Source organism: Cataglyphis hispanica, chromosome 7 (assembly GCF_021464435.1).
Source record: "Cataglyphis hispanica isolate Lineage 1 chromosome 7, ULB_Chis1_1.0, whole genome shotgun sequence".
In the NCBI taxonomy this organism is placed as follows: Eukaryota; Metazoa; Arthropoda; class Insecta; order Hymenoptera; family Formicidae; genus Cataglyphis; species Cataglyphis hispanica.
In genome coordinates, this window is record NC_065960.1 from 2,783,478 (window position 1) to 2,801,060 (window position 17,583).

Below are 17,583 nucleotides of genomic sequence, written 5' to 3' on the forward strand. Positions count from 1 at the left end.
TTATCCCACCCACCCTCCCTTTCCTTCAATGTTACATATAATAAGATGTATATATGGAGGCACTGGATCACATACTTTCAAAAATCGATGTTTCATATCATTTCTCGCTTTCGAGATAATCGCGTCATTGCTCACAACGACGGGCCAATGACAGAGATTCAATAAATGCACCAACAATTATTATGATAATCGGATATTCTAGTACTTTGGTATTTTCTTTCTTTTTTATATTGTCTTGGCCCACACTGCCAGCACGTACGATTCGATCTCGCACTCGTTTATTCCTCTTTGAATCCTGAAAAGTCCGTTCTCTCCCCAGTTGTGTCCCCATGAATTCGCAACCAACTGAAGTAAAAAGATTAAATATTTAAATTATTTACAATTATAAAACAAAACAATTGGCAAATTTAAAAAAATATCTCAAAATTAGAACATCTTAAAAACTTGTTTTGTCTAGAAAAAATATTATAAGCGATATCGTCCAACAAATTACAATAAAAAAATTGTAATTTGTGTTATCGTAATCTCTCTTTTTGAATTTTTTTTTTTTTAAATAGTGCATGAATGTGTTATCGTCGTATAACTGTGATATATCATATAAGCTTACCCAATATTTGAGCGGTGGACCGCGATAAGATGGCTCCTCACCCCAACCGATTATTCTCACTGAATGATAACCGGAATCGTGCAGTTCTGCGCTTCGAGAGTGCCTATATATTCCGCTCTGGTAAATGAAGAAGTCCTGGTAGACTCTCATGGTAGCTGAAAGGATGGACGTTACTTTTTTAAATATTATTTTTAATTTAAATTTAATTAAATATTATATGTTAAAAAATATTTTACATGTTGCCAATATATTTTTTAAAATCTCGATTAACGATCTAAATTGTAGCAGCTACCTTGCACTGGTCCAGAGGTCAGGATTTCTTGCATAATGTCAGTCTCGTTGCCTAGACGATAGGCCGGCCCGACCTTGTATAGCTCTGTTCTCAGCGGGTTTGGCGGATTTTGGCAACCAGCGGTTTTTAGATCGCTTCTCTTACGTAGTCTGCATTGATCGTTTCTACCGGTCCAAGGATAACACTCCTTGTCCACCAGTCTACGATATGATAATAATATAACTAAATGGAAAAAATTTACTCTACGTGTTCGTTATAAAATATTATATATAATATACATAATAATATAGTATAATAATTTTGAAGCATATGACATACAAATTTATTGACTAAAATAGTTCAATAAATTACAAATATTACTATTGTAGAGTTAATTATTTTATATTTATACATACTTAATATATATAACAAAAAAATTTTAGTTTTAAATTAAATATAATTAAGATTTTAACTGTGTATGTTTGAGAGCGTAAGATATTTAAAAAATTAAATTATATGCAGAAAATTACCCGAATTTCCTCATAAAGAGCCAGGCACGATCAAGATATCCGCCTTTGCAGCCCCTTTGACCCCTGTTATTGCAAGAGAGCAGATGCTGCGCACTTAGCTCTACGGCTTCAGCACCTTTGCTCATAATCGCGAATCTGTCGGACGCAACATCGGCTGTGGACACAGCCCAGGATGCACCGCACCACCCTTGATCGCGAACGTCGGATATATCGCGTGGCCAACGCGTTCTGGAATTGAATTCCCGTGGCAGCGCGTCCGGATCGTAAATACGTCGCACCGGGTTCATTTTGTACACCTATATGACCGAAAGGTATGATAGATTTTAACGGAATCCCTAGAATTTTTTATATCGCGAACCTTTGTTCATTTGTATATCGACAAATTTTTTTTATAATTGAAAAAAATTTACATTTTCACGCAACGGCTTCGAGAATCTAAAGGGATTAAATCCAGCACTGCTTGCATGAGACGCGTTGAGTCTCATTCTTTTTTTATTCATAAAACTTCCGCAGCAAAGTACAAGAGATTACTTTAGCCATGAAACTTTAGTCTTAGTTGCACAAGCGAAGCAATTGACCTAATCTTTCGAGACAATTCGCGTCTATATACTAGTCATCGCGCGTTTTAAGAACAAGGTTGTTTTATTTCAAAATTATCGAGCTGCAGAACTTGTTGCAATCCTCCTACAAATTTTTGATTTTATCTGCAATCTTTCAATTTATCTACTCTTGAGTAATGTATTTAATATATTTTACTCAGCTCAATGCATTTTATCATGATCAAAATATCAAGATAATTTTTTATTTAAAAAATTTTTTATTTAAAAAAATTATTATGTTAATATTTTACATTAACATATAAAATTTCTTATCATGCATAAAATAAAATTTTGAAAATACTTCAAATAATAAATACTTACGGATTGCGAAGGGTTGAGAGTACCGAGACGAAGCTGCACGCCTTCATGAAGAGTTCTTCCCCAGAATTCGGAATAATTGCCCGCCTGCCATCCTAAAGTAGGTCCTTGCAAATTGACCTCTTCCATTAACTCCGGTTCGATCAAACATCGATTCTCCTCGCAGAGCACTTCGGCGCGATTATTAAGCGAGGAGCATTTACTGCAAAATAGATTCAACTTATATACGATCAGCTTTCTCTCTCAAAAACCCGTTATTATACATTAAGAAGATATTACCATGTGTTGCAATTAACTTTTAAGGTTTGTCCATCATTGTACTCTCTCCCCTGGAAGAAGCATCCTGAAATAACACGAGAAAAGATTTTTGCAGAGAATATAATTTATTGTATTAATATAAGATATTGCATATAAAAAAATTATTGTATAATAAAATCGTAAATGATTTTATATGATTACTTAATATTTCTTTAAATTTATCTTCTCTCTGTGAGTAAATTAAATTTCTTTTTATTATATATATTTATATTTCATATATGAGCATATATAAATAATGTATTTTTACTTCTTATCTCCTGGGGTGGTGACGTGACATTTGGCTCGATCCCTTTGCAATGATACCAGTAATCGGGGCAGCAGTCCTCTTCGCGTGACCGATCGCAAAAGTCATCGCAGTAACACAACGTCGTGAGAATCGGTGCGCTACACTCATCCTGTCGTCCAGGACAACATCTACCCCCAGGATACCTCGAGGCGCAATATGGTCCTGTTGGCAGTCCAGAATAATCCGGGATACCTCTTACAATGGAAGGTAAGAATACGAAGATGATGAACACTAAATTCGGGCAGTGTACGGTCCACATCCTGAAACAATTATATAATTAATCAATATAGATTTTTTTGAAACTTTTTTTTATATAAAGAAATCTATGTACGGTTTTTTTTCTAATTTATTACATATATTAGTTTCTCCATTTTGCACGTTGTATTTTGATCTAACTTTTTGATCTAATCTTTTATGGTCGCTTTTATTAATTTCGCGTAACTTTAAATGGTGACATCAATTCCGCGAATTACGTAACTCATTCAGGTGTGTGTGTGTGTGTGTGTAAGGTACGTAGGATTCGGTAACAGCTGGCAATTGTCAACAATAACACTGCCAAGAGTTTGCAATGTTTTGGAATGGCGAGACGCGTCATCCCGTCTGCTTTGGAACGACGTCAAGGCGTTGGCCGTTTAAATGCCACACGATTTGTCATCATACGGCATTCTATAGAAGATGATGGAAATCTTTTCAGACTTGTGCAATTTGTCTTTGAATTTTGTCTTTAATAAAAGAATAAAATTCAACTTCTACTTCTGTCGTATCTATTTGAAAACAAAAAATCTAATGATAAAGATATTGTAAGAGTTCAATATTTGAATAAAATTAACAATATTTAATATATTTAATTTAATCATTAATTCAATGCAATCAATGATATAGATTTATGTGAACATCTCGATTCCTTTGAGATAAATATCTCTGTAATGTTTAATTTTTCTCTTTTTTTATTATTTTTTGTATTATTATTAGAGACAGTTAAAACATCAATGTTTAAAAAGACTTAATGATTTAAGATTGTTTTGAAACAATCCATTCGTTAGCAATAATATGAGGCTTTTCGAAGCTGCATTCAACATCTGTAATCGCACGATTGGTCCATGCATCATCTATTACGCATCACGTAACTTTAAAACGAGTGTCACTTGAATCGGCTGCATTATAATATTAATGAAATTTACCAGACTGGAACGAGGATCGTGATTTTAGCTTCCTGATGTCGGATAGGCTGCATACTTGCGTAACAATATTGATTTTCTAGCTAATCGTACTTACAATTATATTTAAATTAAATTAAAAAAATGTGCGTATATATATTCTTTAAAAATACATAATTAAATATAAAATTTTACTTAAAAAAAGCATCTTTTATAAAAAAAAAAAAATTAATGCATTATTTAATCACTAATGTGTGACTTTGAGAGAGTTTTTTTTTTATCTCTTATAAATATTAACACATGAAAAGAAAGGAATTTTTGTTAAAGTAAAATTGACTTAAGATTAATCAGAAAGATAAGAATCAAGATGAAAATCTGTAAAATAATTTTGATATATCAAAAGCAATATTTTATTTAACGATGTATCATGCCTTCTCCATTCTACATAATTCCGAGAACCGCATCGGCAATCGTTTCTTTATATAGAGGCAACAAAGGATTTCTCTATTGTCGTCAACCGCGGATTCTCCGAGAGGACGAGCGCATTCATTGAGGAACAAGCAATTAATGCAAATATATACTCCGCACCCTGGAATGCGTAAGCAAGTTGGTTGCCGGTTTGACCCGTCCTCCCTAAGACGCCACAACGTATTTTCAAGTAGTCAATTAAATTTTTTTCGGCGGAATAAACGAACAAATTCAAATTGAAAAAAAAAATTACCACAGTAATCATCCTAATAGAATCCCGCCCTCTCGTCCGGCAAAAGCAAATAATATTAATTGGCGTGAAGACGAAAATAAACGAAAGTTTACTTAGATCGTAAAGTTCTAATTAAGAAACCACAAACTGAATAAACAGAATATGAGTACAATGTCTCGATGCATTCTGTGGTGAAATCGGTAACAGCTGATCCATGACATCAACGTCGCACCCCACAAGAGTCTCAATAAGAACGGATCCTCGCGCTTACCTCGAGCAACAGCAATGTTAATTAAAAGCTACGTTTACATTGATCGACCTAGTTCAAGATTGACATGGTCCAGTGGCTGATTCATATAACCAATGTTAGCAACGCTCTCGTAGAAACTTAGATGAATTAAAAAGAGTCGACGTGTATGTATGTAAATATATGTCTCCTATGTAGTCCTTTTATAAATTTTAAATATACACATATGTATATATTAATATACTTTTTTTAATTATATAAAACTCTAGATTTTATACATTTTAAAATCGTTTCTCTATTTCTTTACAGCGCAGAACGCACATTAAAGGAATAAATTAAAAATTTGAAATTGTTGCGCTTGCTGTTGTCGGTATGGTGTTTATTGAGACGCAAATTCGCGAGATGTGTCACATAAAGCGATACATAGACAGTTAATCACACAGCTGTGATTCCAGGAGAGATAGAGAAATGTTTACGAGCATTTCGAACGGATGATTGATAATACTCTGTAAAGTGAAATGCAAGCGGCCTTCGTATGCTTCGTATGCGGCTTCGTGGCTCATCTATCTGAGAGCGGTTTCTGGACTTGGTCCAAAGTTACATCATTGTGAGTTTGATATATTTCCCGATAATAGTTGCGAGAGAGAGTCATTGGACGCACGTTGAGCAACTAATGCCGTTTGCGGCATCACAATTTACAATATTATTTGATAATCGGTATACCTTGAGAATATTTAAACACTATTATCGTAATATTGATTATCATTTATGAGTAAAATAGCGCGTGCTATTTTTCGTTTTTCTGTTATTAAACTATTTTTTTTTTTTTACAATTGTTACAAATAGCAAAATGGGAAAAAGGTTGAAGACTGTAAGCCAGACAGAATTTGAACGCTTATTAATATAAGTGGAATTGACATTTTGAGAGAGACAGATAGTTCATTTAACTGGCTATTCAGAAACTGGCGCAATTCCAGAGGTATTTCTAAGGTTACCAAGGTTAAGATACACGACCGTTTTAGGGCCTTCAAATTAACAAGTCCACTTTAAAATCAGCCTTGAAAATAGAATCAATTTAAAGTCCCTTCGTCGCAGGAAAGATACACATTATATATATTTTACTATCTCTTTCTTTTTTCCATTCTTGATATCCTGTAAATCCTTTATCAGAGATCAAGTTAATTTGTAACTTATAACAAAATTTCTCTTGTGATATCCTTTTTTATGTCTTTGATGTACATTAATTAATGACATCACAATAATTATAATTAAAAACAACATTAATTTTTAATTATTTTAATTTAAAATAATTTTTCTTAATATATTAGGCATTTTTAAATATAGATTTTTTAATGAAACATTATTTTTTATCATTATTAAATTTACTTTAGAAAATTTTATAAAACAATGTCAATAATTTTTTCCTATCTAAACTAATTTTATTATCCCTTAATTATATAGCATGTACGCAAAAATTGAGCTATAGAGACGATTTAACCATGTTAGATAATACGATAAAATTATAATTGGTCAGTTATCACATTATCGTATAACAAAGTATTCTTGACCTATTTAGTTCCATTAGTAGTAGGTAGCGGCCGCGATTTGATTTTGTCCACCTACGGAACGTATAGATATCATTAATGAAAAGATTTGCAATGTCATTAATTAATGACTCAGTTACTACGAGAGTCTTTACGTCAAAAGTGCAGGGAATTGATATTCATGTGTAGTATATCACAAAGCTATCGATTAATCGCGTTTATGCGAACACATGATGTCAGATTTGAGCTTACTCAATGAATGCTCTCAACAGAAAGCTATGCAATCGTGTTTATTAGTTTGACCGACTTTTCGAAAGACAATCGAATTTAAAGAAGAAAGATCAATAAAGCATCTACTGGGACTAAAGAGTTTTTCTCTAATTCAATTTAATTTTATGACAAATGAATCGTGGCTAATTGAATAATTTTGAGAAATAAACGTCAGATTTAAGTTTTATTGTTAAAAAAAAAAAAAAAAAAATACAAATTATTTTTTAACTACGATACTCGTTTTCCGAAAATTATTACAAGCACTATGTTTGAGAGCACTTATCAATTTCCAAGGAAACTGCAAAATATTTTCAGGCATTTATATCACCGATTAACGCGATCACTCTTCACTTACAATTAATACTAAAGCGATAATGATGACGAGTAAATGTTCAAGTCAGTGAAGTCGCGCGGGGCGAATGCAAGTGATGCGGCTGTGATTAAATGCAACCCGCTTCTCTGATTAGTCGCAGCCAGTGCGCGGCCTTTATATATCATAATTATAGATTAAATTCCATGAGCATCGCGTCAACTGCCGCGACCTGCGCGGCACGTCATCGGATAGAAATGAATTAACGCGTCTCACCGAGTGATATTTCATCACGTTCAATGTCATCGAGAATGTTACTTGGATAAACGCTTTTTTTTCGTACTACAGGGGAGTCACGTGTATATCCCGTCATCGAACTGGCTTCGTGATTCATGTTTTTGCGAGTGATACAACGTGGTTTGCAATTACATGCACATATTTTACACATCATATGCCAATTCTTCGAATTATTCGCGCAATCCTGGAAATCTTTTTTTTCTTTGAAAAGAAATTTCCGCCGTTCTCTGTTTACGACAAATATGCAAATTTGAATAGCAGACCACGTAATATTTTATTCCTTTTTGAATTCTCGACAATTACAAGAAAGTCTTTATATTTATAGAATTTTATGTTAAAGCGTTATTTAACATTTATAAAATCATTATACGATATTTATTTCATAATTAGCCTTGATTTTTATTTTTTTCTATTATATATTTTGTGCTTTTATTTTCGCATTTATTGGAATGATTGCAATTTGTTACAATTTTTATGACTTTTGTTTAACATAATTTTTCAATAAAGTACAAAACAATTGAAGCAAAGAGAAATTTTCAAGGAGTTTAAATCGAAATTTGAATATTAACAAGCGTTCACCTATGCTAAACAGACCGACGATATTTGCATACATTCATAAGGCGGAGTGCATTCTGTAATCACTGGCAGCGGCCAGACTATCAAACAGCGTCGCTAAACGCAATGACATAATACGATATCAATGTTCGTGTCAACATATGTAACCGTATACATAACCGGCTCGATGGTAAACTTTCGTTCATCACTTTTTGCAGACGAAACTAAACGCTGCTTTATGAGAAAAAAAATTACGTATTTATTTTATTCTTAACTTTTTTTAATTTTTAATTTTATAAAGAAATATATAAATATGCAATTTTAACTCTTTACTTCTCTTTATTTAATTTGTTCAACGCGTTTCTCGATATAAGCATTACAGAAAATCTTTTTTTATCTTTAATCTGTGATGAATCAAATAGCTCTGATGCGTCTATGTATTTTCACAGATTGCAAAGATATGTTTTGAAAAAATTGTGATCTCCGAAAAGTAAACATCTGCTGTGTAGGTGTAGGTATTTCTAGATATGCGTTCATTGCATTTCGCTGGATATTGAAAAAATAAATAGGTCACTGTGTATAGAGCTCCTGCTTTATATTCTGTCTCCGCTTATTTTTGTAGATCATATGAGAAGCGTACGAAATGAGAACATCTTGGAATTTTAAAATCCTTGACGCGAGATTCTCGCTCTTGCTTTTCTTTTCGCGGCGGATAGCGATATTTGCGAGCAATCAAACATCCATCTCCTTTGCGTATGCGTGTGAGCCGTCAGATAAAATAAACTCTAGGTACAGATAACTTCGGTGTATCCGGTCGATGCAACAACAAGAATTATTATATACCTTTGTTTTTTTTTTTTTTCCTCAGAAAAAATATTTTAGATCTTTCTTTTTAGCATCGAAATAAATGTAAAGAAAGAACGATTTAAATTCCTGATTTATAGGCTGACAAAACAATTATATTCCGTCGACAGAATACGCGTGATTGTTGGCTTGCAACGCTTATAACGCTTCGTTAGAAGAGCTCTGTTTTTGCACGAGAACTTTCAACCTACGCGAATGGTCATCGCTCTCAAATAGAGAATCCCGACAGAACACGAAAGCTCTTCTTGCGTCAACATAGAGACACGTGCCAGTCGATTTATGCTACTTGTCATTGGACAAGGAATGACACGCAATAAATGTCACACATGGTCCGACTGAATTGCGCGCGAGAAGATTGTTCTTGCCCCACGTGCGCGACAATCACCGCGCGAATCGTTTTACTCATATATTGCGTCTTGCATAATTCCGTACATCTATCCCAATCTTTCTAAATTAAGAATTTGTGACAATCACTAATTATGACTTCGTCTTAGCAAATTCTTTAACAATTGGAAAAGAAAAAAGAATACAGAAGAAAGAAACGTGTCGCGACATTATTTTGTTAAGAATATAAAATATGTCTGTAAAATATTCGTTTTGATGACTCATTCTTTACATATAATTTATGGATAAAAATAACGTTAGATTAATACCTATTCAATTATAATTAATATTAATAATAATTAATAATTAAGAAACGGTTTTGTGTACGTTTCAAATTTTGTATAAATTGAATTCTTTTTAATACATTCGCTTTTTCTTCTTTAGCGTTGTGGATTTTCTTACTGCTCTTTAAAAAAAGTGTTTACGGCGCGTGTGGTTATTTTCGCGATCCTACAAATTGTTAATACTAAAAATAACGTGCACGTCATATCAAGCAAGAGCACCGGATGGATGCGCGCTGTTGCCCCAAATTCCGCGATATTATAGGTTGTTTGCATTCGGAAAGAATATATTAGCATTTGTATTTCGGAAAATTTACTTTCTGAAAAAACTTCATTTATTTCTGCGACATAAGTTAATCTACTGCATTGATTCTTATTTAGTTAATTTATTATTGCAAAAAATATTGTTGCATTTATTGCCGATGTCAATAAATTTTAAATTTAGCTAGTATTTAGCTTCAATAACATAAAACTTTTATTAACATCAAAATATTAAAATTTAGCATTTTTAAACGTGGAGAATTTACTTGAACTTTTTAAGGACTTCGCAATTTAATGTCAAGAGCGTGTCCAAATCATGTGTCTGACATATATTCCAGCTTGCAGACATTTATTGGCTCCTCTCTAGCATCGTAAACTGATTTATTGGATGCGATTAATCATGTTTCCTCTAATAGCCATTCAATGGCCTATGATAACGATAAATCGTAATAAACACGTGTTCGATTAATATCCAGCAATGAATTGTGTACGTTTACGACAGATGAATCCCTAATTCTTTTATAATCCGCATACATTGTCAATATCGAAAAAATCAAATTTTTTTTCATTTTCTTATAAGAAAAGTATGTTTCTAAATTAAAAGCACAAAATATAAAATGAAATTTATATAAGTATTTTCTTCAATGATTTTTATGGCAATTTTTCAGTTATTATGTTTAGTTTACCAACTCACGTTATTCTACTTTGGCAGAGTCTAGCAGTTTAAAGCGCGGTAAACCGCGATTGACAATTAATGCAGACATTGCATATACCACAAGTAAATATAGCGATGACAATTCGCATTTCTATACATCGTCTTCGGTTTCATTCTAAGACAATCTTTATCTTTTGCTCGCAAGAGCAAAGATAATACAAATAAGAACGAATATACAATATAAAAATCTCACCTCACATTTCAAAAATACTCATATAATTAGCAAAATTTTGTACTATAAATATGTTTCAATAAATTATAATAATTACTGTGATACTGAAACTTTATTAGCGCGTTTATTCATCATCGTCCACACGATGATCGTTCAATTATCGTCGTGGGACATTCGTTAACGCCTTCAGCGTGCCAACTGATGACTATCGGCAAATTACACACACGCCTGGTATTACATTTTGCTGCTAGTATCGCGATACTGATCTCGAGAAGCAGAATTACATGCGGTGTCTTGTCAAGTGTTATGTCGTAGCGCTGACGCATATGCATTTGTGATTATGAAACTAACGTATGTGTCATAGATTCTATTCTAAAATAATTCGATTTTTGTCTATTAATAAATATTTAGTATTTTATCGAAATACATTTAATAAAATACATTTTGCTGTATACATCAACTTCTTAATTATAAAAAATTTTATAAATACTTGTCTGTATGCTAGAAGAAAATTTCTCGTTTTCAGCTTTATCGATTTACTTTTATACAAGAAATCATATATGTATATATTTTTTTTCACAACTTATCTCATCTTACGTATGGTCAACTTTCAAATAGCTCCGAAATCTTTACGTAACGCATCGAGAAATTTCATTGTCAGAGTGACATCGTGATTAATTCGAAATGTCACACTCGCCGCCCAAACTGTCAAGTTGTCGCGACGTCCTCAATAAAAGCGTCGCGATAATCTTAACAGTATTTTTACCTCTCAAAAAAGCGGACTGACCTACATCTCGTTGATAACGATTTTTTTCATTAACGCAGAATTTATTCACTCCGCTGTCCGTTTATCAAAAAGTGTTTACTTTCTGTCGCGATGTGCGCCGAAGACAGTTATTAATACGATCGCTCGAATTAGAACAGAATGGTCGGATTGAGCTGTGATTTCTTAACCGCCGTTTTGTTTTCGTGATGAAACTGCACTGTAGAAGTTTTAATTGCGCCCATAAATTTCGTGGCTGACTTCGACTACGGAGATAGATGCACCGACAATATCGAAAGACAGCTTACAAATTATAATTAAATTAATCATTTTAGAAAACACACTACTTAGACAACATTATCTTTTTCAAAAAACAAACATGAAAAATGTTTATATCATTAATAAAATTTTATAAAGACATCTTAATTATTTATAAAGACATCTTACCCATATTATCGTAGATAAATTTACCTTGCACGCGAAGGGAAGGAGCGCCAAGCATATTTAAAATATTCCTTTGATACGCTCCATTTCGCTACGATAACATTCCATCGAGGATCAGAGATAAGAAAGAATGTGAGAGATTAAATAAAAAAAATTTTATTTTCAATAAAACATTTTTTGAATTATTATTAAAACTCGAGGAGCAATGCACAAGTCGTTCATTTACAAAAGGACATAGTCGAAAATTTCGCCCGGAAGAAACATCAAAAAATAATTGCATCTTCTGCTAATTTTTAGGATTTTTCTGAAAATCTCATATTTCATATCAATGAATCTGTTATTAAAATTAAATTTAAAACCTTCGATGTAGCCTGTATAGCGCAAGCACAAATTATATATAAAACTTAATGCTGACATTTTCCCGCCATAGTCACCGTCCCGGTCGCAACCTTGTCGCCGCGTGTGACATACAGCTCTGCAAGCTGGTTATAAGTTATCTGTCAGTTACGTACGAAGAAATCAACGCTATTTCCATGCGCTATTGCCGATGAAAGTTGCAAAATTACCATATACGAGGAATGAGCAAGGTTGTGCCTTACATTATTGGATTGAAGAAATTTAAAATGCGCGTGTGCGAGATTTAATACATATATGTATCTCTCAGAATATTATCCGATGATCTTCGGCGAGAACGAGAAGATTTTTGGGGCCGGCGCTGTTATTTTTTACATACTTATCTCACACACACAAGCATAAAATATATGTATATTCTCTCGTCTTAATCGCCGCGCGATATATCTGTTGCATAGAATTACAAGCCTGTCGCGATATGAATTGCTCGACTCTAAAGCAGGATCCATCCAGTGACTCTCGTATTATGCTAAGAGTGCGGCTTGATAAGGCTTCCCTTTCAAAGAGACAGAGTATCAAATAATTTGTTATGAAAAAAATAACTTTTTGATCTCATTGTTGTCTGCAGAGAAGCATTTGAAGAATCACTACAAGTGTAAATTGAAAGATGAAGAAGAATTGATTTAATTCCTGTTTATCGATCTCGCGATCGTGACCATAAATTAATGCGTCCATTGTCTTTGAGCTCATACATTGACATAATTTGTGGATTAGGATGATAATTGATAACGATAGACAAATCGCTATTTAAGTGGTTGGTATTCTCAAGCGTGTAGGTCATGACATCAAAATCGGTATCAAACTTGCGCGAACATTTGTCAAAGTTCGTCAGCGTGTTTGTAATGTTGATGTATATTTGTAACTCGCAATTTTTTTTCTCGTTGCTGACCTCATCACATTAAGATCAGCTGATTCTAGGAACGATCAATTTTTGTATTAAATCGAATAAATAAAGTGTGAAATGATTAAAAGAGATTATATAAATTGCAAATTTGAAAATTTACATTGATGCGCATATGGGTCCAATTATCAACGATATTAAAATTAGTGCTTTGATCATTAAATACTAAAATTTAAATTTTTCAAGTAAATTTCGTAAATTTATGTTATTTTCTCACTATTATATCTATCAAAAATCTACTTTTGAATAACATGAATAATTTATATCATCTGAACGCGAAGACATAACGAGTCAGAAATTTATTATTAAATAAATTATTGAATATAGTAAAATATGGAATGAGACATTTTGTCGCAACGAGATTGTTTCCATATAAAAAAATATATTTAAAATGCGGCCGAACATACCCGCATACATACATAGATATAAGAGCAAAATTATTAATTTTTATAATTTAAAATTTCTAAGAGTTTAACGATAAGAAAAAATAAAGCATTATTCGCATTTGTTTGCATTTTTTTCGCTATAAATAGTATTAATATAAATAGTAATCGCTATAAATAGTCTGATAGCGAATTGATTAAATACAAGTCGTTATTAATCCAAATTTAATTCACTATTAATTAGTTGAAAGAAAGATTAAGTTTGTAAACATAAATGTAAAAGAAGAAAAACATAATTAAATGTTAATTTTTTAACCGTTTTTAAACGTTTATGTCTTTTAATTGGCATAAAATATATCTTGGAAGAAATTTGTTTATTATTGACTCGTTCGATAAAAGGAATTAATCAGTCGCGTGTCGCAATGATAGACTTGATCTTCAATATTAAAATTTATAGACTAAAATTTCAAATATTATATATCTCTTTTGAATGTCTTAAAAATATTACATAGTTCCTGTTTTTGCAAAAAACCTGTACATTTGTACAAAAGATCAAATGACAATTATTTGCACAGCTTCGATAAATTTGAGCGATGCCTCACTTTCCATGATCGCGATCACATTCTCGAGATCGGTAAAAATTTTGCGACATCACCACACATTCAATGATTATACCACTTACTCGGAAACGACGAGACTCAGTTTGGTCCAGATCGAGGACTATCCTCTTCGACGATCGTCGGTTTGCATGTGCCTCGTGCAGCCGGGGACAATCGCACCGTAACGAAGGAGAAAGAAGAAAAAAAAAATAATCAATAGAATTCGCGAAAAGGGGATCAAGATGTCGGGACAACTAAATAAAAAGATTACGGCAGAAGAAGAGAAAGAGAGAGAGAGAGAGAGAAAGAAAGAGAACACAGCCGGTGCTGGCGGCTCGAAAGCGCGAGCCTAACTGACCCGCGGAGACGAGAGGTAAACGCTAGCTAAACTAAGTCTCGGTATCACAATTCGGTTCGAACCGCTACGAGGAGCGGAGAGCAGCGCCGTGCGAAAGACGATCGGTTCTTTGGGTCTACCACCCACCGGATCTCCTTGTCGCCGCGTCTTCCAACGATTTCCCCGTCATCGTCATCGGGATGACGAAGGCGCGGATGACAGTCATCCATGAAGGTGGAAAGGTGAAGCCGCGAATTGTGGGGAATCGCGGGAAATCGTACAGTCTCATTGCAGGATAAATCTCAGAAAATAATAATGACAACAACATCTCTCGATATCTTCTAATGCGATGATGAATTGCAAAATTATAAAAATGACAAATATCTATTCCAGAGATCTCACGATGACATTTATGGAATGGGATAGGATGGGATATACCAAGCCGATTGCCTAAGGCTCTCGAAGCACAACTCCTGCCTGAAACTATCGCAACTTATTTCTAGCCAACAGGCAACCCTATTGGGCTATCGGGCATTTCTATAAAAAGATGTTGATAGCGTAAAATTTCTTCTCCAGTCTTAATTTTAATTCAAGAGGTACATGTAATTAACTATCAAGGATTTGATATAGATACTCACTCGATGAGCATATTTAATACACAGAAAATTAATCGTGTCTATTGATAGACACGCGTGCTCGATAACCATGATTGCTCTCGAAATTTCACTCCGGATCAATCAGAAAAAAAAGATCTGTCCGAGCTGCTGACGGATCTGAAGCACGAATCAAACTGAAGCGAGCACGTTGTATAATAAACGCACGTTCTAAAATCTATATCTCTTCTGCTTACCGGATCTCCTCGTACACTTCCGACGAAATACGTCATTGACGAGATGCGCGCAAAGCCTGGCAGTTTTATTCAGAGAAAGAATAAACTTACAAAGAAAAAGAGAGAGGAGAGAGAGAGAGAGACCGGATGCTGGAAAGACCACGTTTCCGCGAGAAAAAATAAACGAATTATCTCGGGAAAGCGATATCATCGATTCATATCCTTGATGGAAGTTTTTATACATTAAATTATATGCTTAATTTTAATAATGTGATATTTTTATATGCAGCATTCTAACTTTTATTCAAATGTACAGAAATAGAATAAAATAAATATGATGCGTTTGCAAATACTTTGAGAGAACGAGGAAAATTTGCGGATTGTTTTATTATAATTTTATACACATTATTATAATTTTATACATTTATATGTATGGCTGAAATGTTGATACTCATGCTGACGCTTGTTTGCAAATGTCAGCATGAGTATTAACATTTGATGCATCTTTCAAATATAAGAGACATGGTCTTCGTAATAAAAACAGAAAATTATTCGTACGCAAAATAAATAAAATTAAGTAAAATAAATTTTCGTGCTTCTGCTTCACTTTATATGATCGATATTATTTTATTTCGATTAAAAATATTAAAAATTGGTGAATAATTTTTTTAATATAAAAATTTCCTAAACCATGTTTAATTTATACTACAGCGCTTATCGAATTTATACGGTTGTCACATCGGTGAACGATTACGATAACCCATCAATCGGATAATATACTAAGCTGCTTAATTCGATGACGAATTAACTGAGAATGTCAGCAAACAAGTGCTATGTAAATAAATCAATCAAGCGTTAATCGCAAATCGATCGCGTTAATTTAACTGTAAGAGTTCAGCTCATTCTCGGCTAATTCTATTCGTATTCTTTCAGATGACTTATACAGTTGCAATGAGATTGCAAGAAATCTCGCGTGAAATATCGCATTAGAAATCTATTAAACGATATGACACGTGCCAGATAATACTGCGCAATTAGAAATTAATATTGTGTACGATGATCTATTATATTGTTGCTGATTAAAGCGTGATATATGCAAAGCTATTTATAAAGACTGACTATTTGACCTTAATTATTCATTGTTTCGGAACGACATTGAATAGAAGAAGGAAGATGTTAATCCATGGAAATTGTCCCGAGGCGATCAGTAATGATGTAATTTAACGAGAACTGCGTCGCGACTATCTTTAATCGGAATTTTAAATATTTAACGAATGAGTAGCATATCTCTTTCTCTTTCTCTCTTAATATAAAATATGTTTTTATTTATGATATTTTATAAATATCGACATCTATCATTATGTCTCATATTCATTCATGAAGTATATAGCTAAGAATATGTATTACGAATCGTACATCGCAGAGTGAAAGAGAGAGAGAAAAAAATAGAGAAAAACATAATGTAAAGAGAGAGATGTAAAAATTTAAACAATTATTAAAACGTAAAGGAAAAAAAATGGGCTCGTCCGGGATTTGAACCCGGGACCTCTCGCACCCTAAGCGAGAATCATACCCCTAGACCAACGAGCCATTTCTTGAAAAGTTGTTCTTTTGATACGTATATCAATTAATATCTTGTACTCCATTTGAATTTTGTAATTTAAAATTAATAATGTTTGCTTTAACATTCATTGAATTACACTAATTATTTTATTACATCAACCAAGTACTATTTGCGTGTTTCCTATTAAAAAATTGAAAATTAAATCTTATATTAGTAGCCGCGTTTATCTTTTATATATAAAGTAAAAGAATAAACATAGAGATTATTTTCGCACGTTTGTAAGATTGAAATTAAAATTCTGCAAAATTACGACGATTTCAATTCCTAAAAATAAAGCGCTTTTTTTATGCTACGTATATTTCTCTCTATCGAATTCTAACACAACTCAAAATTCTCATTTCTTTCAGTAAGTCGTTTGTTTAATCATGCATACCCATATTTCACGTTGATTATCTTATATCTCATTTCGGAGCGGCACAAAGTAACTGCAGCATTCACACGCGTCCATATATTTCAATCTCACAAATAGATCGTCTACTTTTTTCTCTTCGTTGTAAGTTAATTTAACGTCTGAAAATGTGGGTCGCGTACAAGAGAACCGTTTTTAAGTATCCATAAATTTTTTCAAAGTAAATATAGGTACTCGTCACAGAATATTTTTTCTCT

At 33.0% G+C, this 17,583-nt stretch overlaps 1 protein-coding gene and 1 non-coding gene across 3 annotated transcripts; both read right to left on the reverse strand.

Annotated features, from left to right (window-relative positions):
• Positions 1-4: 4 nt before the first annotated feature.
• Positions 5-15,307, reverse strand: LOC126851110 (tubulointerstitial nephritis antigen-like). 2 transcript variants are annotated; one of them, XM_050594714.1, is made up of 8 exons: positions 15,163-15,307; positions 2,891-3,189; positions 2,605-2,668; positions 2,329-2,527; positions 1,409-1,704; positions 900-1,099; positions 608-762; positions 5-345 (listed from the first exon to the last, which is right to left on the reverse strand). In XM_050594714.1, exons 1-8 carry the CDS (start codon positions 15,171-15,173, stop codon positions 226-228), a joined length of 1,344 nt encoding a protein of 447 aa, XP_050450671.1. In that variant the 5' UTR covers positions 15,174-15,307; the 3' UTR covers positions 5-225. The 2 variants fall into 2 exon arrangements, with proteins under 2 accessions (XP_050450671.1, XP_050450672.1); XM_050594715.1 differs by lacking the exon at positions 15,163-15,307 and adding an exon at positions 14,271-14,543.
• Positions 15,308-16,871: 1,564 nt separating this feature from the next.
• Positions 16,872-16,943, reverse strand: Trnap-agg (transfer RNA proline (anticodon AGG)). Its single transcript has one exon. It is a non-coding gene; the product is annotated as a tRNA-Pro (tRNA).
• Positions 16,944-17,583: the final 640 nt, after the last annotated feature.